Source organism: Aplysia californica, unplaced genomic scaffold (assembly GCF_000002075.1).
Source record: "Aplysia californica isolate F4 #8 unplaced genomic scaffold, AplCal3.0 scaffold00613, whole genome shotgun sequence".
Lineage (NCBI taxonomy): Eukaryota > Metazoa > Mollusca > Gastropoda > Aplysiida > Aplysiidae > Aplysia > Aplysia californica.
In genome coordinates, this window is record NW_004797883.1 from 212,330 (window position 1) to 236,028 (window position 23,699).

The 23,699-nt window shown below is 40.4% G+C and overlaps 1 protein-coding gene across 3 annotated transcripts in view; it reads right to left on the reverse strand.

Annotated features, from left to right (window-relative positions):
- The window catches only part of LOC101854118 (leucine-rich repeat serine/threonine-protein kinase 1), a 64,175-nt gene that overhangs the window by 16,284 nt on the left and 24,192 nt on the right, over window positions 1-23,699 (reverse strand). For 2 of the 3 annotated variants that reach the window (XM_005107575.2, XM_013087632.2), the window contains exons 13-26: window positions 23,409-23,521; window positions 22,124-22,198; window positions 19,938-19,985; window positions 17,801-17,971; window positions 15,056-15,437; window positions 14,517-14,638; window positions 11,834-12,000; window positions 10,371-10,622; window positions 8,416-8,541; window positions 7,625-7,797; window positions 6,028-6,155; window positions 3,970-4,140; window positions 2,485-2,652; window positions 1,388-1,639 (exon numbers count right to left, since the gene is read on the reverse strand). In XM_005107575.2, the coding sequence (XP_005107632.1) occupies window positions 1,388-1,639; window positions 2,485-2,652; window positions 3,970-4,140; window positions 6,028-6,155; window positions 7,625-7,797; window positions 8,416-8,541; window positions 10,371-10,622; window positions 11,834-12,000; window positions 14,517-14,638; window positions 15,056-15,437; window positions 17,801-17,971; window positions 19,938-19,985; window positions 22,124-22,198; window positions 23,409-23,521 (2,348 nt within the window). The remainder of the gene's footprint in view (window positions 1-1,387; window positions 1,640-2,484; window positions 2,653-3,969; window positions 4,141-6,027; window positions 6,156-7,624; window positions 7,798-8,415; window positions 8,542-10,370; window positions 10,623-11,833; window positions 12,001-14,516; window positions 14,639-15,055; window positions 15,438-17,800; window positions 17,972-19,937; window positions 19,986-22,123; window positions 22,199-23,408; window positions 23,522-23,699) is intronic. The other variant, XM_035972211.1, reaches the window with a different exon arrangement.

The window sequence follows — 23,699 nt, forward strand, 5'->3', positions numbered from 1 at the left end:
GGGGGGGGGGGGGGGGGAAGTTATCTACAAATGTGGTCTATTAGGTTGTTTTTGGTTGTGGCAGGGGGTTAGGCCTAGCCTATTGTATTGTTTGGCTGAAAGTGTGAGAGTGAGTAAAGTGTGAGTCTCTATTCAGTTGTATTGTTTGCAAGTTTATAAAAGCAGTCTGAGTTACTACTGGTGGAACTTTAGAGGAGAGAGTTGTATCAAGCAGAGGAGGCCTGCTGAGAGTATAGGTGGAGAAAAGGCTAGTTGGAGCCTCGGTTCATTTGTGTGTAACGTGTGAGATTCCAACGCATCGGGGCCCCAAAGCAGACGAAAGGATCACAACACACAGAGAAACAGGTTTGGATAACTCGAGCTGTAGGCGCAGGCAGGCAGACAGAAGGTTAGTAGTGTTGAACATTGTTTTATGTTCCAAGTAACAACAACAAATGTGAGGCGTGCTGACAAAATGAGTTACTTTTGGCAATCCATAAATGGAGATATCAGCCAAATAACCAAAACAAGGTTGATATTTGTAGATTCTAAACCAATGCCATTCTCTTCAAGTTTAAAATGTCTTTCATTATTTCATACTAATAATGTGTAAAAATTTAACTTGTAAATTTTACGTACCTATTTCCATCGGGCTAAAATCTAAGAAGTAACACATTATGTCAGCACACCTCACAAATCTTACTCTATGGGTAAACATATGATTATTGATAGTACAAAACTAGTACCAGTCTATATTCCACTTTAGAGAAAAAGATCACCCATGGCATATAAATATTTCATGCTCAAAATTTCATGTATTGAAAGGAAAAAAGACATTACTCATTCTCTTTTCAATATTGTGAAAAATTGGATGGCTCTTTTCATCTATGCAGAAGGTCAATCCGGGTCAATTTTAACTTGAGACGGTCTCAGGGTTTCTTCATGCAGCTTCTTTCACGGCTAATTTTTCCTACGTTTGAAGCACAGATTCCGTCGCAGTGCTTGCATGTCAGCGAGGTGAATCAAAGCCCTGTTTTTCCACTGTTTTCCTTTCATTGTTGGTGCTTCTCAGCCTGGTTGTTTCTGAGGCTACTCTCTAGCATTTTAGTTTCTTCCTTTATCGTTTAATAATAATAATAATAATAAATGACATTTATATGGCGCTCAACCCCGATTAAAGTACACGGGCTCTGAGTGCTTTACAATACAGTACAACATACAACAGTAACATAAAACGTGTTCTGACTAAAGAAAATTACTCCAAATATTCATCTTATTAATTTAAAAACAGAAACGACTTCAGCTGACATTTGAATTTATCTTCTCCATGTTTTCCTGTTCTCAACTGAGATTATATTGTGAAAAATGCAGACAAAAGAACAAAAAAACAAAAACAAAACATACTTACCTGAAGAATAATTTTGTATGTTAGGTGTTTGGAAAAGACCATTTTATCCACAGCATTTTCTCCTTCAGAATCCAACATAGAGGCTGGTCGTCTCTTATCAAGTTCCTTTCTCAGGCTTCCCAACGGCGCAAGCTCCATTAGGACCAACAGCTTTGGACGGACACACACTCCGATGAACGCGATGATGCAAGAATGTTTCAGTTTGCTGAGAATGCCAACTTCTCTTCGCATTTCAGAAAAAGCGTTGCTGATCTAGGAAAATAAGAAATATATTAAAATTGGGACTTTATATCTCTTTGTTTTTTAGTTAAGTTTTAGTAAGAGTATAAGAGCTCTCGCAACACAATAAGTGCCAGAGATTAGAGGTGTTACAAGAGAGTAACAAACACAAAAAAGAAGGAGGAAAGATAAAGACGATAGATGTTTGGTAGGAAAGAAGGAGCAAACCACACCAGAGCACCCGCCAACAACCCACTCTCTTTCTTTGTGTGAAAGAGAAAACAACAGAGGAATGACTGATGAACAGGACAAAAGTTTTTTGTTTTAGTAAGAGTTTTATGGCACCCGCAACTGCATCAGGATGACAAAAGAGTCACAACTTAATCTTGCTAACTACATTCAGCCCACTCAACATTCCACTAACTCTGGTCAAAGTAAAGAGAATCATCACCATCATCCAGTGCCAGATCTGCGACAGACATCGGTGATCATGGTTCTCCTTTCATTCCTTAGCTCGGATGCTCTGAAAAAAGCCACGTTTACCTGCAATAGCTTTCAATCTGTTACACTCCTTAACCTTATCCTTACGCCATGGGGTCATTTTGTACCACCAGGGTTGTACGGTGTTCTTCACATTTTAGAACACTTCTACTAACTTCTAGTACCAAGATCTCTTTGAAACTTTCAGTATTTCTCAAAAAATCATTTAGACAGACTACTATGCAAAGCGTACGGATCAGATTAACGAGTAAATTTAAACTTTAGAAAGTGGTGGCACAGAGTACCCCACCTCATACGGATACGACAGTAAAACACGACGTACGGATAGGGTTAAAACACTACAAGAAAACACAGAAAAGAGAAAAAAGGAAGAGAACCTTCCTCTGTTCAGCCTCCGCTCGATCCTGGTCCCGTCTGATAAGAGCAACATTTGGGAAGGCATCTTTCATGTTGGGATACAGAGGGTTGTCCGAATCATCAGACACCACCACGACAGACCTGGCGTAGAACACTTTGATGGCCACATCCTTGTCTTTCCACTTGCCCTAGCAGAGAGAGCACAGAATGCAAAATGTTAACAGACAATTCATATTGTCACTTATAAGGACAAGCGGGCTAACCCAGATTGCGGGGGTTTCCAGAAATCTTGACCTACACCAAAAGTGGGCATTTCCCTACTTATAGGAGAAGTTTGGTTTCATTGGTGTGTATATTTGTTTGGTTATTGAGAAAACTGTCTTTGTTTTTTTTTAAGAAACTGAACAAGGGGCAAAAACTTTACCTTTGATTTTCTCAAAACAGCATTTATCTGGATAGCCCCCTTGTGCTTAAAAGCGACCATATTTTTAACAACTTTCTGAGCCCGCTCACTCATGTCTTAAAAAATGTCAGTAGCACAACAAACTAATAGAAAAATAGAATTCAGAAACTGAAAATTGCCTTCCTGCTAATTGTTTCACTCCATCCTTTTACTTGTCCCCGTCATTTTATGCAAGAAAAAAATCTGAAATTATGCAAACTGAGCCCAAAAACGTGAAATAATGCGATTCTGTTAATTTCAACAAAGAATGATCAAGGAAAACAATCGGAAAAAAATCTGAAATTATGCAAACTGAGCCCAAAATCGTGAAATAATGCGATTCTGTTAATTTCAACAAAGAATGATCAAGGAAAACAATCAGAAATTATGCAAAAAATTATCAAATTTTGCTAAATTATGCGGGGTGCATAAAACCACGGGGACAGAAAATTTGTACAGGTGATTGATTGTCTTGGACAAGTGGCCCTTGAGGGCGGTTGGACGCTAAAGGAAATTTCGACTAATTTTTGGAAACTGAAAAGATTAAATTTATTCCCTTTACACTCTACCAAGACGGCGTAGGCTCTAACATGTGCATGCATACACACATATACCGACAAAAGATACTAAATGCACAATATTACATCAATAGAGGCAATTTCATAAACATGGCATTTGCAGTCGCCATTATGCAGCCTTTTGAATAAGATTATTAACTTCTTAACCATGTCTGGACCAAGACAGCGTCCGGTAGTTGAAGTCCGTAACCACGGCTGGATGGTACCACCGTCCGATGCGAAGTTATTATTGTATTATGGTACGAGCCAAATATAAAAAAAATACGAACTAATAAGCCTTTAGTTTGACCTGGAAGTCAAAGATAAATGAATTCTACGTCTGGGTAATGCTTTATCGAACAGTTTGACACGAAACAAGCGGTTTTAAAAACGTAATATGTCGGGTCGCATTTCCACAAACACGAGAGAATTACGCGGAAACGTTATTTTTAATTGCATGGTTAAAGAGTTAAGAGTAATGTGACGGACGTCACGCCAACAGTTACCTTGTGAACACTTCCTGTCATGCCGCGGCCAAGACTCTCCTGTGATATCTCGATGTCTTCGTGGCAGATTTTGAGAGCAGAAGGAAGTTCACTGAAAAACAATTCTGGCACCAGCTCTTCCAAAGATATGGGTCCTCTTTCACACACCATGTGATTTTTCGACAGCACCATCTAAAAATGAACAGAAGGAAGATTGGCAATAGAGAAAGATTGCTTGAGTAAAGAGAAGCATGGCGGCTCTCATGGCCTAGAGGTTAAGGTGTTCGCTTCTCATTCAAAGGTCCCGGGTTCGAATCCAGGTAGCGACCAAAAAATTTTTCTTACCTAAAATTGCCTCCTTTCACCTACTTTCCTGCTCTCTAGCAATGTTCTGTCGTCTACTTTCGTCTCCACTTTCTGACCCCACCTTCTCACTTCCTTTGCCCCTTCCTCTGGGCTCCTGACTCCTTCTGCAGCATTTCTACTGCTTCTCCTTCGCTCCTTCTTACTGCTGTCTTTCAGCCACACCCCTGGTCTTCTGGTAGGAAAGATCTACACCTAGCCTTCTCGGACAAGGGCGAAAAATCTCGGAGGTCCCGTGTGCAAGTAGCGCATGTTAAAAATCCCTTGGAGGTCTAAAATCGATAAGAGTAGGCTTCGGCTGCCACCAGGGCAAAATTCAAAATTTCCTACCAACTGAAAATGTTTTATGTGTCCCGCCTGCTCTTATGACCTTATGCAGTTGCAAGCGCCGTAAAACACTTACCGGTACCAAATAAAAAAGGAAAAGCTCGTCCTCACAATAACTTTCACTTATTGTTTGTTTTTGTAAAGTGTTTTACGGCGCTCGCAACTGCATAAGATCATATGAGCGCGTGGGACACACCTAATATTTTCAGTTGGTAGAAAATTTTGAATTTTGCCCGGGTGGCGGCCGAAGCCTACTCTTATCGAATTTAGACCACCAAGGGATCTTTAACGTGTGCAACTTGTCCGAGAAGGCTACGTGTAAATCTTTCCTACCAGAAGATCAGGGGTGTGGCTGAAAGACAGCAGTAAGGAGGAACCAAGGAGTAACAGTAGAAAGGCTGCAGAAAGAGTCAGGAGCCCAGAGGAGGGGGCAAAGGAGGTGAGGGGGCGGGGCAGAAAGTGGAAATGAAAGCAGACAACAGAACATTGCTAGAGAGCAGGAAAAAGTAGGTGAAAGGAGACAATTTTAGAGAAGAAAATTGTTTGGTCGCTACCTGGATTCGAACCCGGGACCTTTTGAATGAGAGGCTAACACCTTAACCTCTAGGCCACGAGAGCCCCCCACTTTCATTTAGAGCAAGGAAGAAGTCGGACAGACGAAAAAACAACCTATACTTTTTCAAATGTGTGAAACAGCATCAAATATTAGGAAAAGCACATAACATTCTGACATAGTTTTTCCCTCTTTTCAGCTATAAAGCCAAGCATTCACTATTGAGTAGATACAATCTTTCTTCTTAAACGAAAATTCATTATCATCATCATTGCCTTTTTCCTCCTGCATCACGGTACAGGACATGAGTAAACACTTTTAACAAAAACAGAATAAACCCAGAACTTCCCCCAATGTGTCCCTTGTGTGACTATGCATATGAGACTGTGGATCATCACCTGCTCCACTGTACAGCCCCAAATGACATCAGAGCTACCCTTCTCCCTCCGAGACCTAACATTGACAACACACTCTACAGAACATTACAGCAACTGCAGCAAACCTGCACTTATCACTACATGGCATTGGACAGAAGGGCGAGAGCCCAGCTGTTGCTGGATCGATAACAACAACAACAACAACAACAAAAATTAGCATAGGATTTATCTATCACAGGGAACTCGACAAGACAGCAGCTCTCACCTGTATTTAGTTTCAGTAGAGGTTTTATGGCGGCTGCAATTGCATAAGGTCATATGAGCGCCAGAAGATTAAGAGGTGTTACAAGAGAGTAACAAACACAAAAAAAGAAGAAGGGGAGATAAGGACGACAGATGTTTGATAGGAAAGAAGAAGCTAACCACACCAGAGCACCCGCCAACCACCCACTGCCTCACCTGTGCGCACTCATCGATGAGAAAATGTAGCTGAGTCATGTCCAAGGACCCCCTGCCGGGATCCACGGGGCAACAGCGGGGGCATAAGGCGTAGGAATTGTACTCAATCCCGGACGGGTCACGGAACTCTGGACGGAGTACACAAAAACAATACTTTAGCACACTGGGTATATATAATAATATAATAATAATATATATATATATATATATATATGATAAAGGATTGTTTTAGTAGAGGTTTTAAGGCGCTCGCAACTGCATAAGGTCATATGAGCGCCAAGGGGTGGATGTCAACAGACAAGCCCTTACAGGGAATCAGACTTACTCTGCTCAACTCTCTAGCTTCAACAGCACAAAGTCTGCTTCAACTATCAAGGCACCCCGGAAATAGATTTTCACAAGAGTGTGAGAAACATACAAAAGAAATAGAGGAAAATGACAACAGTAAGGATTAGGAAAGAAAAAGCAGAAGTTCCCTGTTGCAGATCAGGTATAGTTATGAGCATGACATTGATGAATCAGCCCATTTACAATTACAATTCTACTGTGCATAAGAACTCAAGAAGTTAATGTCTCTCCCCCCCCCCTTTGGGAATGGCCTAAAGACACTTCAGGCAGTAGCACCGCCCCGGGGTGTTATGATAAAGATGTTCAAAACGAGATAACAGACTTCAATAAAGACCTTTTCTTTTCAAACTTGACCACAGCTATCACAGATATCATATTCCAAGCCTTCAAGTCAGGTACGCTTTACTATAATATGTGAGGCATCCAGGAGAAATCAGGCGCTCGTAATAATACAAACGAAGATACAGGTATATTTCCGCCAGTTTGGCAAATTTTATCGAAATTTTGTTTTTTCTTTTGTTTTAGTAGAGGTTTTACGGCGCTCGCAACTGCATAAGGTCATATGAGCGCCAGAAGATTAGAGGTGTTACAAGAGAGTAAAAAACATAAAAAGAAGAAGGGGAGATAAGGATGATAGATGTTCGATAGGAAAGAAGAAGGCAAACCACACCAGAGCACCCGCCAACCACACACTTTGCTTTTTTGGCTCAACACCTTTAAATATATAAAGATATTAAAAGGTATTTGTTTTTTTGGCTCAACACCTTTAAATATCTTTTATGTTCGTAAAATAACTAATTTTGAAATTAGTTCAGTTGGCAACAAGGCTAGAGGGCGACCAAGAAAGACCTGGATAGATGGAGTCAGGGAAACATTAACCACCTATGGCATCCCCCTGACCCAAGCGCTCCGGCTGGCGACAGAGAGACGTCTCTTTCTTCCCGCGACACCCAAAAGGGTATAAGCGGCGGATAAAAGTAAAGAAAAAGTTCAGTTGTCCCTGGCACAGCAAACTTCAAATCCCGGACGGCCGGATGTCAAATTCACAGGCAGCTGCAGTGGGTTTTTTCATCCGGTCGGACGGCCATTCGCTGGGTGTTTGCCTACGGTTGGAACCACATTTCTTACTACACGTTACGATTGGCCGTGCGGCCCAGAAACCTGTCTGGTCGACCTGTACGTGTAATAGGACCTTCAGAAAATGAAGAACGGAACAAAAAAACCCCCAACAAAAACTAGCTGGACGTACTTGGGTGAAAGAGTTCCAACACTTCCTCCACTTCATCCTTGACAATGCCGATGACCGCGAGTCTCTCCAAGGTCACCCGTCTGTGGTGGTCCTCTGACAGCTGGTCAGAACTGTCGGACCCTTCGTCAACTGCCGTTGTCTGGACGGTTATCAGGATGCCAAGCTCCTCTCCCCTTTTGGAGCAAACACAAAAACAGAAAGCAGATCGAGTTTTCATCTACAGCCAGGGCCCCCCCCATTCATCTACAGCCAGGGCCCCCCCATTCATCTACAGTCAGGCCCACCCCCTCCTCTCGGACACAGTACAGCATCGGATTGTAGCAAAATGAGCGTATTATGAGTACTATTCATTACAAATTTAAACTTGCAAAATTTAATTCTTTATCTCCGGCAAGCCGCACCCAGCAGCTCGCGGTCAGAACCACGGTGCTGGAGAGTCGCCAACAGCTGCTGGTATTCCTTTACGACAGCTTCAACATCAAATTACTTGTCGGCAATTGCCAAAAAGAGCTCTCTTTTACCAGAAAAGTTAATTCATTTGATGAAGAACTATCAAAATAGGTTTGCTAATTTCGATTTGATGACCCATTTAATAACGTGGTTTTAAGCACCCCACATAATTGAGCAAAATTTGATCATTTTTTGCATAATTTCTGATTATTTTCCTTGATCATTCTTTGTTAAAATTAACAGTACAGAATCGCATAATTTCACATTTTTGGGCTCAGTTTGCATAATTTCAGAATTGTTCTTGCATAAAACGCCGGGGACAACGTAATACAGCAGGTCACCTTGTTGGGGCACAGCACTTGATTTGTTCTACAACCACAAAGCCTTGACCGTGAATGACCATGATTCCCGTCTGCCAGTACTGGATGTTCTTGTTCATGATGTGAAGACCTTTCATACTTCCTCCACTGAAAGAAAACAGGATGTGACCAAAATACATTTATTCAATATTACATTTTTTGGGATTTTTCACAGTGGGTGGGTGGGGGGGGGGGGGGGCAATATTTTTCTTTGGTTACAATACAGCAATGAAATATCCTTGTTGCAAAGTTCAAGATTGGAAATTCAAAACAATGTCAGTGCAGCATCAGAAACAAAACAGGGAGCCATTTGCTGCAAGCTTGTTGGTTTGTTTTAGTAGAGGTTTTACGGCGCTCGCAACCGTATAAGGTCATATGAGCGCTGAGGGGTAGATGTCAACAGAGAAGTCCTTACAGGGAATCAGACTTACTCTGCTCACCTCTCTAGCCTCAACAGCACAAAGTCTGCTTTGACTTAGGCACCCCGGAAATAGCGGGTCAAAAGAGTGTGACAAACATACAAAAGAAGTAGAGGAAAAATGACGATAGTAAGGATGAGAAAAGAAAAAGCAGCAGTTCCCCCAATGTTGTTCAGGCACAGTTATGAGCATGACACTGATGACTCAGCCCATTTACAATTACAATTCTACTGTGCATTAGAACTCGAGATGTTAATGTCCCCCCTTTGGGAAAGGGCCTAAAGACACTTCAGTCAGTAGCACTGCCCGGGGGGGGGGGGGGGGGGGGGGTCACACTAGAGAGACTGGGATGTCCATTTAAAGATGAGAAGAAGAAGAAAATTTTTTTGTTGGAGCCCTAAAGAGAAAAAAAAAGGCTGGCGGGACTGACCGGGACTGACAACAACAGAAAGGGAACAGCAGAACTCAAAACTAACAGCCTTTTGATAGAATTTCTAGCAAAAACATTTTGTGAGTTTCAAAATCTATCTGAGACAGAATTTTTCGGCAAAACTGCGTGGTCTTCAAAATCAATCTATGGCACATTTCTGTCAATCACAAGAAATTTCATGGCAAACTATTACACAAAACTACTAAACAAATAAGAAGTTAAGAAACTGTCGGGACAAAAACCTTTGTCTAACACATCTGTCATTTCACCGTAGGACTGCAGCTTTTACAAAAGGGTAGCGATATTTCGACGGATTGCCGTCTGAAAATCGTAGTTGATATTCCCACGGCATGCTGTCTGAACATCGGAAGTGATACCTATACGGTATACCGTCTTGAGTCTAAAGATCAGAATTGATATTTCGACGGCATAGGCTCTGCTTGAAGTGTATCAATGCAAAAATTGTGCTTGTTTTCCAGGCGACGAGTCGGGTGATCATACCTACCCGACCCGACCCGATTAATTATAAATAGTCCGGATGTTCTGATTGGCTGAATTTATGTGCCGTGGAATTATCACTTCCGATTTTTCGACGGCCTGCCGTATAAATATCCACTTCCTTTACAAAAAGAGTTTACTCGAAATACAACAACTGGAAATGAGACTTTCAAACTGAATTATTGCTTAAAAAACAAGGTACCAAATAACAGAAACATACTTTAGGTTTGTAGATACAAACACATTTTCCCTTGGTTAACTTACAAACAAGGAGTCAAAAATTCCTTTCTTTGCTGCTTTCATAAATGCAGTAGGTAATCATTGAGTTTTAGTATGTGTGTTTACGGCACTTGCAACACAATAAGGTCATATAAGTGCTGAAGATTAGAGGAGATACAAGAGAGTAACAAACACAAAAAAGGAGGGGCAATAAGGATGATACAAGTGCCGAAGAATAGATGTGTGACAAGAGAGTAACAAACACAAAAAAGGAGGGGAGATGAAGACGACAGATGTTGGATAGGACAGAAGAAGCAAGTAGATAAACACTGAGTTGTCACGGAAACTCTGAACTATAAGCTACCAGTTACCTTCTCCTGTAAGACATTCGGAAAGACTTGGATTTATCGGTGATTCTGCACTGCGACAGCTTCTTGCTTCCCAGGTTCCACGTCACATTGGAGAAGCGCTCAAAGGCAGAGATGAGCTGAATGATCACATGACTCCACAGGGCAGCCGGCACGCTGGGCATGTGATACAGCCGGCAGGCCCGTTTCCCGCCACCCACAGAGGCCAGGTGCAGCGCAGGAGGGCAGTCGGGCAACAGGGACGGGACCAGCATACTGTCAAGATGTTATAAAGAAAGACTTGCCAAACTAAAGCAAACCATATCTGTGGGTGGTTGGTGAGTGCTCTGGTGTGGTTTGCTCCTTCTTCCCTATCAAACATCTATCGTCCTGATCTCTCCTTCTTTTTTGTGTTTGTCACTATCTTATAACTCGTCTAATCTTCGGCACTTATATGACCTTATTGTGTTGCAAGTGCCGTAAAACTCTTACTAAAACTAAACTAAACTGAAGCAAACCACATCCTCCCCCCCCCCTCCCCCTCCCCCCATATCTAGGTTTAATTAATTTTACAAAGTATACATTGTACTATGTTTTAGTGAGCACTATACAGCACTTGCAACACAACGAGGTCATAAAAGAGCCGAAGATTAGAGGTGTTACAAGAGAGCAACAAACACAAAAAAAGAAGGAGGAGAGATAAGAATGATAGATGTTTGATAGGAAAGAAGGAGGAAACCACACCAGAACACCCGCCAACCACCCACACAATGAACTTGAATTTGGTAAGAGTGTTATGGCACTTGCAACACAATTAGGTCCCATAAATGCCAAAGAGTAGAGGGGTCACTCACAGAGAGTAGCATACAAAGAAAAGAAGGAAGAGGAGATATAAAGGTGATAGATATTTGATAGGAAAAAAAAAATAATATGCCATACAAATCAGAGCACCTTCCAACCACCCACCAGCAAACACTCTGCATTCAAGTCTAGAAAGTGAACTGAAAAAAAAAGCCCAAGCTGTTTTACAACAATGTTTGCATAATGGAAGTGAGTAGTGTTTTAGTTTTAGTAGAGGTGTTACGGCGCTCACAACTGCGTAAGGTCATATGAGTGCCAAGGGGTGGATGTCAACAGAGAAGACTTTACAGGGAATCAGGGTTACTCTGCTCACCTCTCTAGCTTCAACAGCACAAAGTCTGCTTCGACTATCAAGGCACCCCGGAAACAGCATGACAAACATACAAAAGAAGTAGAGGAAAAATGACAATAGTAAGGATCAGGAAAGAAAAAGCAGCAGTTCCCCGTTGTTGATCAAGCACAGTTATGAGCGTGACATGAATCAGCCCATTTACAATTCTTCTGTGCTTGAACGAAAAATGTCCCCCCTTTGGGAAATGGTCTTAAGACACTTCAGTCAGTGGCACTGCCCCGGGGGGTCAACAATGTTAGCATAATGGAAGTGAGTAGTGTACACACAAACTTACATTTCTTCGTGAGCAGTGCCAGGAATCCGAATGCCAATGTTGAAAACTTCCAAAAGTACAATAAATGTCTCGAAGTATCCCTTCTGGGCAGAAGGCAAAGCATCCTCGAGGTATTTCCGAACTTCGGTAAGGGGAAGCTGGGACTGTCTCAATCTACCAATCAGGGACTGCAAGGGAAAAGACTTATTTGTATAGCAAAGGACTCATCTTTTCCTTTTTTTTTTCAATATCTTTGAGACAAAGAAAAGTTCCCAAAACACTCAAAAAGAACTAATAAGATCCTGCTTGAAGCTGAGACATAAAATCCCAAGAGCAAATTAGATTCTTATACATTAAAACACACAGGTACGAATCACAAAGTAGTAGAATCAGGCGCTTGTCAGTTTTTGGGCACATGAAGTTATTGGTAGCATCTTAACACTATCTGTACGCCCTGGGATCATTTTGTACCCCAAGGGTTGTATTCTTCACATTTTAGAATACTTCTAGTACGAATATCTCTTTGAAAGTTTCAGTATTTCTTTAACAAATCATTTTGACCGAACGCTATGTAAAACGTACGGACTGGATTAACGAGTAAATTTCCTCTTTGGAAAGTGGTGGCACAGAGTTCCCCACGTCGTATGGATACGATAGTAAAACATGATGTACAGATAGGGTTAAAGTGTGTTTATTTGTCTTGTCTTGGGTGAAAAGAAAACATCTATCTTGAATAAAAGTCGAGTTATTTACAGTTGAAGGAGTTGGGGGTCCCCTGATTTCAGAAGTAAAATTAGTGAGAAAATGGCTACCAAAATCTAGTGAATTCCATAGCTGGAGAACCCTTAAACCCTATCCGTATGCCCTGGGGTAATTTTTTACCCCCCGGGGGTTGTATTCTTCACATTTTAGAATACTTCTAGTACGAAGATCTCTTTGAAACTTTTAATATTTCTCAAAAAATCATTTTGACAGACTGCTATGCACAGCGTACGGATTGGATAAGCGAGTAAATTTCCTCTTTGAAAGTGGCGGCACAGATTTCACCACATCGTATGAATACGATAGTAAAATACGACGTACAGATAGGATTAAAATCTGAAAATTTAGATTTTTAGTGCCTTTAATCAAAGTTTTTCTGTAAAATTTACACAGAAATGTAATAAAATTTTTATATTGTAAAATCTGTAGAGCCAAAAAACAACAAACTGTTATAAATTGACAAACCAGCAGATCAATGTTGGTTTCTTCAATATCATGAAATATTTTGACGAGCACCTGATTTCCCCGTGATGCCTCACATTTAAAGATCATCCTTTTGTCAACTGTTCATTTGTAACTTACAGCAAGTCAGAAAGACCTTAATAACTCTTTATCTGCGAGGGGGGTAAATCCACTACGCCGGTGCCCCTTTTTGGTATAAAATCTAAAAATGACAAAAAACGTCATTAAATGATATGGGTCATTAAATCGAAACTCGCAAACCTATTTTGATAGTTCTTCATCTAATTAATGAACTTCCGGTATAAGAGACCTGTTTTTGGCAATTGCTGAGACCTGTTTTTGGCAATTTCCGAAAAGTAATTTGATGTTGAAGTCGTCGTAAAGGAGGGTGCCCGAGCCGCTGTCAGTGATTTACCGGCACAGAGGAACCAACCACGAGCCGGAGATAAAGAGCTAATGAGACAGCTATGTACCTTATATTAACTTTCTCGCAGCGAATTTCAGCTATCAAAAAATATTTATATGGTCGTTTTCACCACAATCAAAGAGAATCTCATCAAGAAACACAAACTGATGTCACAGAAGTATTGAAGGAAAGTACGGTAAAGTTATTAGAAGCGTTATCTTTCCATGCCCCTAGAAAGATGTTTTTGTTTTAGTACAGGTTTTACGGCGCTCGCAACAGCCAAAGGTCATATGAGCGCCAAGGGGAGAATGTCAACAGAGAAGTCCTTACAGGGAATTGGGCTTACTCTGCTCACCTCTCTAGCTTCAACAGCACAAAGTCTGCTTCGACTATCTAGGCACCTCGGAAATAGCGGGTCACAAGAGTGTGACAAACATACAAAAGAAGTAGAGGCAAAATGACCATAGTAAGGATTAGGAAAGAAAAAGCAGCAGTTCTCTGTTGCAGTTCAGGCACAGTAATGAGCATGACACTGATGAATGAGCCCATTTACAATTACAATTCTACTGTGCATAAGAACTCGAGACGTTAATGTCTCCCCTTTGGGAATGGCCTAAAGACACTTCAGTCAGTAGCACCGCCCCGGGGGGTAAGAAAGACGTATAGAAAGATGTATAGAAAGACGTATAGAAAGATGTATAGAAAGATGTATAGAAAGACGTATAGAAAGATGTATAGAAAGATGTATAGAAAGACGTACAGAAAGATGTATAGAAAGATGTATAGAAAGACATATAGAAAGATGTATAGAAAGATGTATAGAAAGACGCATAGAAAGATGTATAGAAAGATGTATAGAAAGATGTATAGAAAGATGTATAGAAAGACATATAGAAAGACGTACAGAAAGATGTATAGAAAGACGTATAGAAAGATGTATAGAAAGATGTATAGAAAGATGTACAGAAAGATGTATAGAAAGACATATAGAAAGACGTACATAAAGATGTATAGAAAGACGTATAGAAAGATGTATAGAAAGATGTATAGAAAGATGTACAGAAAGACGTTCACCTCCAAAAACTGTGAGAGAACGCGGAAAAGAACACCAGGATTCACGATCACCATCGAGCAGAGATCCCCTTGAGAATTGTTGTAATGTAACATGGCACCACTCTGAAGGAGAAACTCCTGTACTGGAAAAGAGGAAACCACAAAGCCATATAGATTATATCAATAACGGAACAATGCTTTAGAGAAAGCATATACTTATGATAACTTAAACGTACAAAAGTTACGTTTCCTTACAACTATTCAAAGTTAAATTTTTAAAATATATTCTGAGAAAAAAACCCTGACCGTTTACACTTTTTTTACAACTTGAGATTGTAAGGAATACAGCACTGTTCTATACCCACTGATCTAAGACAGAACACCATTCCTATATTATGAGTTCAATAAATTCAGCAGGTTCATTCAAAGTCAAACATTAAACAAATATATAAATCAAGGATACTTCAGTAAGGCCAACACTGACAAGGCTTAATCGATGATCGCAAGAGAAGAAAAACTATAACTTTTGGTCGAGATGGATCAAACAATCCTTAACTTACACTTCAAATTTCTATCAACAAAGTCTTCAAGGTCGTTTTCCTGGCACCCAATGCCATCCAGAAACTGTTTCATGGAGCAAATTCCTTCACCCATAAGGCTCATTCCTTTCTTCATGGCAGCCAGAAATGTTGAAGGTACAAGCCTGGTCATCAGTTTCGTCTTTTTATCCACCGTAGCATCACACATTTCTCGCACACACTCCTGTATTTTCTGCTGCAGAGGTCTCGGCTTCTCATTGCTTCCCATGGATATCAGCTCACATTCGTGGAAGTCCTTTTTTACCTGAGCCGAGATCTGTTGCTCAATTGAAGCTCTCAAGGATTTGTCCATGGCGTCTGAGTAAATGCACAGAATGATGATGGTGGGGCGCACAACGCAGGCCTGTATGACACCAAAAAAAGCCACGCTGTCAACATTTCCAATTACCCACACAGCAGACTTGAAGTACGTTATAATCTAACAAGACAAACATTAAAGTGTGAGTTTTCTTCATTTTATAAATGCTGAAACCTAAACACCCTACTAGACAGACACACTGTCAACATTTCCAAAATTTATACAGCAGACTTGAAGTACGTTATAATCTAACAAGACAAACATTAAAGTATGAGTTTTCTTCATTTTATAAATGCTGAAACCTAAACAGCCTACTAGACAGACACACTGGGCATTTGTTATTCCATTCTACGACTGCACTTTATGAATCCATGTATATATAGAAACAGAGTTTTCCTGAAAATATACTTTAGAAGACTTAACACTTTTTAAAGTACTTTATCAGTACAGAGCTTCAAGCACTATTCAAGCATATTTTTCTTTAATGCAGATATCGGGGGTTCGAGCCGCAGGCCTGATGTTGTATCCTTGGGAAAGGCACTTTACACGAATTTTCCTAACTTCACCCAGGTGGAAATAGGTACCCGGCCATAGACAAGGAAAGATCTTGTCAGTACGTTAGTGTTTTAGCGCCTATAAATGGCTGCTTGCACAGTATGCTTCCCAGGAAGTCGAGTTTGTTTCAGAATGCTCTCAGGTCTGCTGGGGTAATAGTATAGATTGTGAAGCGCATAGAGCTTGCTGTTGAGCGGGGATTTGCTCTTTGAAAATGTTATCTATCTATCTATTATTCACATTCAAGGATTATTTTGTCTGATACATCTCGTATCAAGACTGCTATTACATAAAGGGCAACTACTTCTCACTGATCAGCCTGATGTCAAACAACACCGAGATCATTTCACAGATCCAAATTCCTGCCACTTCTGTATACAAGAGCACTTCATTCAGATTAACAGCTGAATTTCAGAAAGTTTCCACCTTTTAGTTTATTAGGTTTTAGTAAGAGTTTTACGCCACTTGCAATACAATAAGGTCATATAAGTGCCGAAGAATAGAGGTGTTACAAGAGAGTCACATACACAAAAAAGGAGAAGAGCATAGGACGATTGCTGTTTGATAGGAAGGAAAGAGCAAACCACACCAGAGCACCCGCCAACCACCCACCAAAGTTTCAATGTAGCTCAAAAAGTATAACGGTAAGACATACCCCCGAGAACCATCAAAACACACATGTTTGGTCCATCAGAATATAAATTGTGAGGCGAGCTGACAAAATTAATTAGTTATTTGTCGCAATCCACAAATGGAGATGTTGGCCAAAAATCGACACTACGGTGAAATTTGTAGGTTTTCTTTTGATACCTTCTTCTTAAAATATAGATTCTAACAAGCCTTTTATTATGTCATACTTATAGATGTCAAAGCTTCACCTATAAGCGTGATGTATCTATTTCTATAGGGCTAAAATCCGAGAAGTAACTCATTTTGTCAGCACACTTCACAATTAGACATGTCATTGTACATGTGGTCTAAAATTCGCTGTGATCCCCAAACAAGCCAGAATCACGTGAAATAAGTGACCAAACTCAGTGTAGCCTAGTGAGTGTAGGAGAATAAGGGAGCACGGGGGGGGGGGGTATATATAAACGGACGCGAAGGTTAAACCGGCCTTCCGAGCCACGACTTAAATCTAGGCTGAGCAGGGATTGACGCTACTGGTGGGTCGACGCAGTGAACGGAGCTCCGGACCTGTACGACCCACACTCATCGTACCCCGCTTGAAACAGTGAGTATTGAAACCAATGTAGATAGACTAACGAGTAGAATCTAGGATTAGATAGCACTTATCATCTCTTTTATAAGTACACTATTTAAAGCACCTCAGACACCAGATGGCTACCATAAGCTGTCCCGCCAAGAACAAGTGATTATCTTCAGACTAAGGACACAACACACAAGACTGAGACAACATATGTACAAATGTTTTAAACTAGTACAATCACCAAAATGCCAGTGTGGAGAGGCGGACCAAACTGTTGAACACATCCTTCAGCACTGCAAGACACACAGGGCCCTGAGACAGGAAACGTGGCCAACCCCACTAACGCTGCAAGTGAAGCTATACGGGCCGACAGATGAACTGAACAGGACTGCCCAATTTATGACAGATACCAGACTTCAAGTGTGATGCGATCGAGAAGAAGAAGAAGAAGAAGAAGAAGAAGAAGAAGAAGAAGAAGAAGAAGAAGAAGAAGAAGATCTCATTACAGTACACAACCTTGACATCTCCAGACAGTGTTTTCTTTTACTACTTTCAAAGAGCATGACCTTACAAAAACAATAATAAGATACCGAAATTTTAAAAAATCAAACAAAACTTTTCAGTTGAGGGAGTATCACCACACCTGTATACATGATATCGTTTCTGACAGCTCTTTCAGGTTGTCCTCATTCACCGTGGCGTCATGAATCAGCAGGTACAGAGAGTTCAGGGTGAGAAAGCACGGCAGGATCGTCGCTGTCGTTCTAAGGGCAGGTAACTCCCAGACTTGTACCGACACGCTTCGTCTGCTTCCCTGATGCACAATTACACACATAACCAATTTAGTTTTAGTAAGAGTTTTACGGTGCTCGCAACTGCATAAGGTCATATAAGTGCCGAAGATTAGAGGTGTTACAAGAGAGTAACAAACACAAAAAAAGAAGGAGGAGAGATAAGGACGATAGATGTTTGATAGGAAAGAAGAAGCGAACCACACCAGAGCACCTGCCAACCACCCACCAAAACGAATGAACATATGACAGTTTAAATTACAAAAATAAACAACAAACATATGACGGTTAAAATTACAGACATAAACGACAAACAGAATATGACAGTTTAAAAACCAAAAGGTTCCTTCGGTACAATATTACTGATATAATGGATGAACATTGTGGCAGTTGTTTACTAAAGGCCATTAATTGAGAAAAAAAAGTCTTTTTTTTTTTTTGTAAAGAGTTTTACGACACTTGCAACACAATAACGTCTTATAAGTGCCGAAGATTAGAGGTGTTACAAGAGAGTAACAAACACAAAAAAGAAGGAGGGGAGATAAAGACAAAAGACGTTTGATAGGAAAGAAGAAGCAAACCACACCAGAGCACCCGCCAACCACCAATAAAAAAAGACATTATCCAAATTAAGTTTAATATTCCTGAGAGTGGTTGCATAAACAAAAGTTACTGAAGTTTATATACTTTCTGCTGCAATTGTGAAAGACTTGCTAAAATTCTTTAATCATGTCTAAATTGTTGTTCATATTGTTAGACTATTAGATTGCTTTTATAGAAGGGCAACAATAAATCCTGGATTGTTGCTCCCTATATTACCAAGATTAACTTGAATCATGTCCCTGTAATTGTACTTTTATTTTATCTACCCTCACAACAAAGATTGTCTGATCTTTGTGATCTTTACTCACTCCTCCTTCCTGTTTTAACCACATGTGCTCATGCTCATTATGATTTAGTCTTGTCAGTGAAGCCAGAGAGGGCAGACCTCATGTCATTTTCATCATTAAATCAACCTTCTTCATCTAGAAACTGAGTTTTTGAAAAATGAAATGGTATGAGTTTAACGCCCCTATCAACACTTTTAGATTATTTAAGGGGCGGGACCTCCTAGTTTAACGTCCGTCTCCGATAGGACCGAGCCAAGTGGGAAGTTCGTGTAAAGTGCCTCCTTTCCCAAGGACACAACGTCGGACCGAGCTGAGGCTCGAATCCCCGAACCCGCAGTCTGACGATTACGAGTCCGGTAGCCTAACCACTAGGCTACCGACGCCACGGAGTTTTTACTTTTGTCTTATTAAATACAGTAATGGCAAACAACCCCAGTGCGACACATATATCATATGTTCTTAGTGCAGTTCATGTACACTTGTATTTAGAAAAGAGAATTGAAGTCTTAATCATTAAGAAAGCCAGCATAGCAAGATCTCTGGATATGATTTTACTTGAATTGATGAAATGTATAACACCCCACGTATAAAAAAGGTAAAAAACATTATAAACGACCCATCACACACCCCCCCCCCCCCTTCCTACGCATATTGTAAGATCACGCAGAAGCAGATATGTACCTCCAAAAACAAAGAAAGAAAGATAGAAAAGAAGTTTTTTACCATCCAGCATAAGGCTTTTGTCAGAATGAGCATAGATGTGTGTTGCTCTTTAGAGTATGTACCTGTGTATATAACTTCAAAGGTCTTGTAATGAAATTCCTGCATATGGTTGAATGATGCATCTGATGTGAATGTACATTTTATCAGCTTTACTTCTCTTTTCATATTGAATTTTAATGAGAGTAATATATAATTTAAATTTTTCATGTATACCTGCATGTGTTTATACGGTCCTGTACTGCCAAGCAAAATTTCCCTCTGGGATCAAAAAGTATTATCTGATCTTATATTATCTTAATCTTTAAGAAGCCTGTCAACAGAAATGCAACTCAACTATTTGTCATGAACTTAATAGAAGGATATAGAAAGGTCTTACCCAAAAAAAAGACCCCTCTTCCAAAGTCCATTCAAAAACTGCTAGGTCCTGTAAAAAAAAACAAATACAAAACCAAAAAAACAACATTTTAAAAACAAATTTAAGAAAACCAAAAATTCCAAGGTAAACACATTTCTTGTCTGTAACATGCTTTAGTTACGAGTCTGACAGAATTAGGCACAATTTTGCTTGTTCTCATAATTCAATCACATTTCCAAAGACATCAGTTAGGTATGTTGAGACTGTTATTTCTCTCACAATACATGTCACTTTTTTTTCCACGTATGTGAATTTTTTTTAACGGATGCTTCATTCTCTGGATTGTAAGCAGGTCTTTGTTTTTTGGGGGGGGTTTTTTTGGTAAATGTTTTACAGCGCTCGTAACTGCATAAGGTCATATGAGCGGGCGAGACACATGAAACATTTTCAGTTAGTAGGAAATTTTGAATTTTGCTCGGGTGGCGGCCTACTCTTATCGATTTTAGACCACCAATGGATCTTTAACGTGTGCAACTTGCACACAGGACCTCAGAGATTTTTCGCCCTTGTCCAAGAGGGCTAGGTGTAGATCTTTCCTACCAGAAGATCAGGAGTGTGGCTGAAAGGCAGCAGTAAGAAGAAGCCAAGAAGCAGTAGAAAGGCTGCAAAAAGAGTCAGGAACCCAGAGGAGTGGGCAAAGGAGGTAAGGTAGTGGGGGCAGAAAGAGGAGACGAAAGCAGACAACAGAACATTGCTAGAGAGCAGGAAAGGAGGTGAAAGGAGACAATTTTAGAGAAGAAAAGTTTTCCGTTGCTACCCGGATTCGAACCCGCGACCTTTGAAGGAGAGGCGAAAACCTTAACCTCTAGGCCACGAGAATCCCCAAAGCAGGTCTTCCTGCCCCAGCCCAAGGATTAACTGAAGAAATTTCACCCAGAACTGGAACTACTAAAGTAAAATTTACAAGATTAGAACAGACGTAACAAAATTGAAAGATAGTAAGGATTACTGTGAAGTCATCCCACCTTTTTAGTGGAGGCAAAGATTGAACATAATAAGATAGTTCACTCCTATCTTTCGGCCAATTAAAAAAATGTCCTCAAAATCCGGTGGCGCCCTCTTAGAAAAAACGTGGACTTTGCGAACAGAGTTACCCTACTTGTGTGAAAAACAATAAAAGTAAAATGAAAAAACTGGTATTCCTATTCTTTTTCTGGAGAAACGAAAGAGAGCTTCCAAACAAAGACTGCAGCGCCATCTGTACCAAGGCGTGGACTTTCCCGGACACTTTTTTGGCAGAGTGAACTATCTTGTTATGTGCAATCTTTGAAGATAGTAAAGACTACTGTGAAGTTATGTGACCTTTTTAGTGAAGGACATAAAAGGGTCAAAAGTAAAGTTGCTCCCGCATCCGATCCGGACATTGCTGATTGCCTTGTTAGTGAGACAACTTCCTGGGCCTTCGGCATATTGTGGTAGGGAGGCCATTTCCTTTCCACACCGCCTTTACCTCCCCAACTCGAAGTCAGGTACCCATTACTGCTGGGTGGGCAGGAGGGGGCGAAAAATATCTGTGTGTGTCCGAACCGAGGGTCGAACCCGGACTTTCCGCTTCGGAAACGAGCGCACTAACTGCTCTGCCACTGCACCCTCACATAAAAGAGTACAAAACGATATAAGCAGAAGATTTAAATCATACAAATACCAAGTCTTCTTCAGAAAAACTTTTGATAAATGTTACCTAATTCATGGTGATTGTGCTGACATACTTCTGTGTCCAGGCTAAACAACAGGCTACTAGTCCTTACTCCTACATGAACGACCTTACTCCTACACGAACGACCTTACTCCTACATGAACGACCTTACTCCTACATGAACGAACTTACTCCTACATGAACGACCTTACTCCTACACGAACGACCTCACTCCTACACGAACGACCTCACTCCTACACGAACGACCTTACTCCTACATGAACGACCTTACTCCTACACGAACGAACGACCTTACTCCTACACGAATGACCTTACTCCTACACGAACGACCTTACTCCTACACGAACGACCTTACTCCTACACGAACGACCTTACTCCTACACGAACGACCTTACTCCTACACAAATGACCTTACTCGTCCACGAAACGAAACGAAACAACAAAATTATGTTTTCATCTAAATCTACAAAAAATAAGTTAACTCTCTCACTGTATGGGATTCTGGGTTATTTTTTGGTGGCTTTGAATCCACCAGCTGCTTCACAATGCAATGCCCGCCTTGATTCTGAAAAAAAAACCAAAGGAAAAAAAAATCAACTCGACAGTAATACGTGAGGCAGCGTGGTGGAATCAGGCTCTCGTCAAAATAATCAAAGTGAAGAAACTAGCATTTTTCTGCTGGTTTGTGAATTTTTATCAAATTTTTGTTTTTTTAGCATAACACCTTTCATGCCCATTAAAGAACTAATTTCTGGCGGACTCTTAAGCTAAGGAAATAACTAATCTTTGACGGCCATTTCCTCACTAATTTCGCCCCTGCAAACAGGTGACCCCCACCTCCTTCATTCGCAAAAATATCTCGACTTGTATTCAAGATAAATTGATTTTTTTTCATCCAAATAAACACAAGTGAACATGCTTTAAGATGATGCAAATAACTCTATATGACCAAAAATTGACGAGAGCCTGATTCCACCATGCTGCCTCACATATAATAAAGAAATAAATGACATTTCAATTGAAACCCGGGTACCACAAAAGAGACCATTTGAACAGACTAACAAATCTGAAACGGAGTACAGAAAAATGATTGCTTCAAAAACAGAAACCCAGTCAACTTTCCAGAAAATCTCAACAACAAAACACAGTGTCCAAAATATCTCATTAATTTTGAAACAAGCCCCCAAAAAAATGGAATCATAGTTTAGTTTTAGTAGAGGTTTTACGTCGCTCCCAACTGCATAAGGTCATATGAGCGCCAGAAGATTAGAGGTGTTACAAGAGAGTAACATACACAAAAAGGAGGGGAGATAAGGATGATAGATGTTTGATAGGAAAGAAGGAGCAAACCACACCAGAGCACTCGCCAACCACCCATGTACCACAAAAGAGATGATTTGGACACACTAACAAATCTGAAACAAAGTACAGAAAAATGATTGTTTCAAAAACAAAAACCCAGTCAACTTTCCAGAAAATTTCAACAAAAAAATAAACTCGTGTCCAAATATCTCATTAATTTTGAAACAAACCAAAAAAAGAAATAGAATCACAAAAATCGCCTGAAGTCGCAGAAATGGTTAACTACCAAGCATAAGAAACACTTGTCAATTTCTTTTTTATAGATACACAAAACATTGTCTACATCGCTAATGGTTCTATTTTTCTTTTGACATAAATTCACCTAATGCAAGCAAGTGAAATAAAAGCAATAAAACTACAGACTGAATCAGGAAACTGTACAAAGTTCTTCTAGCAGAAAAGTGCATATATACCTTGCATCCCAAGACCACCATTTTCAGAACATTTGGGTTCACACATTTTCGTCGTTGCCGCTCCAGATAATTCACAACATAATAGCCGTGCACATCTGTCTCATTTGGATCATCTGAAATGAATTGGGGTTCAAATGTTCTCAAGCACAGAAGTCTTCACTAGTAAAAGACAAGAGCGTATATCATCTCTCTCTATCATCCATTTAAGACACGCACGCACGCACGCTCAAACACACACACATATTCTCTCTCTGTTCCTCTCTGTCTCTTGCTGTCTCTGTGTTTCTCTCT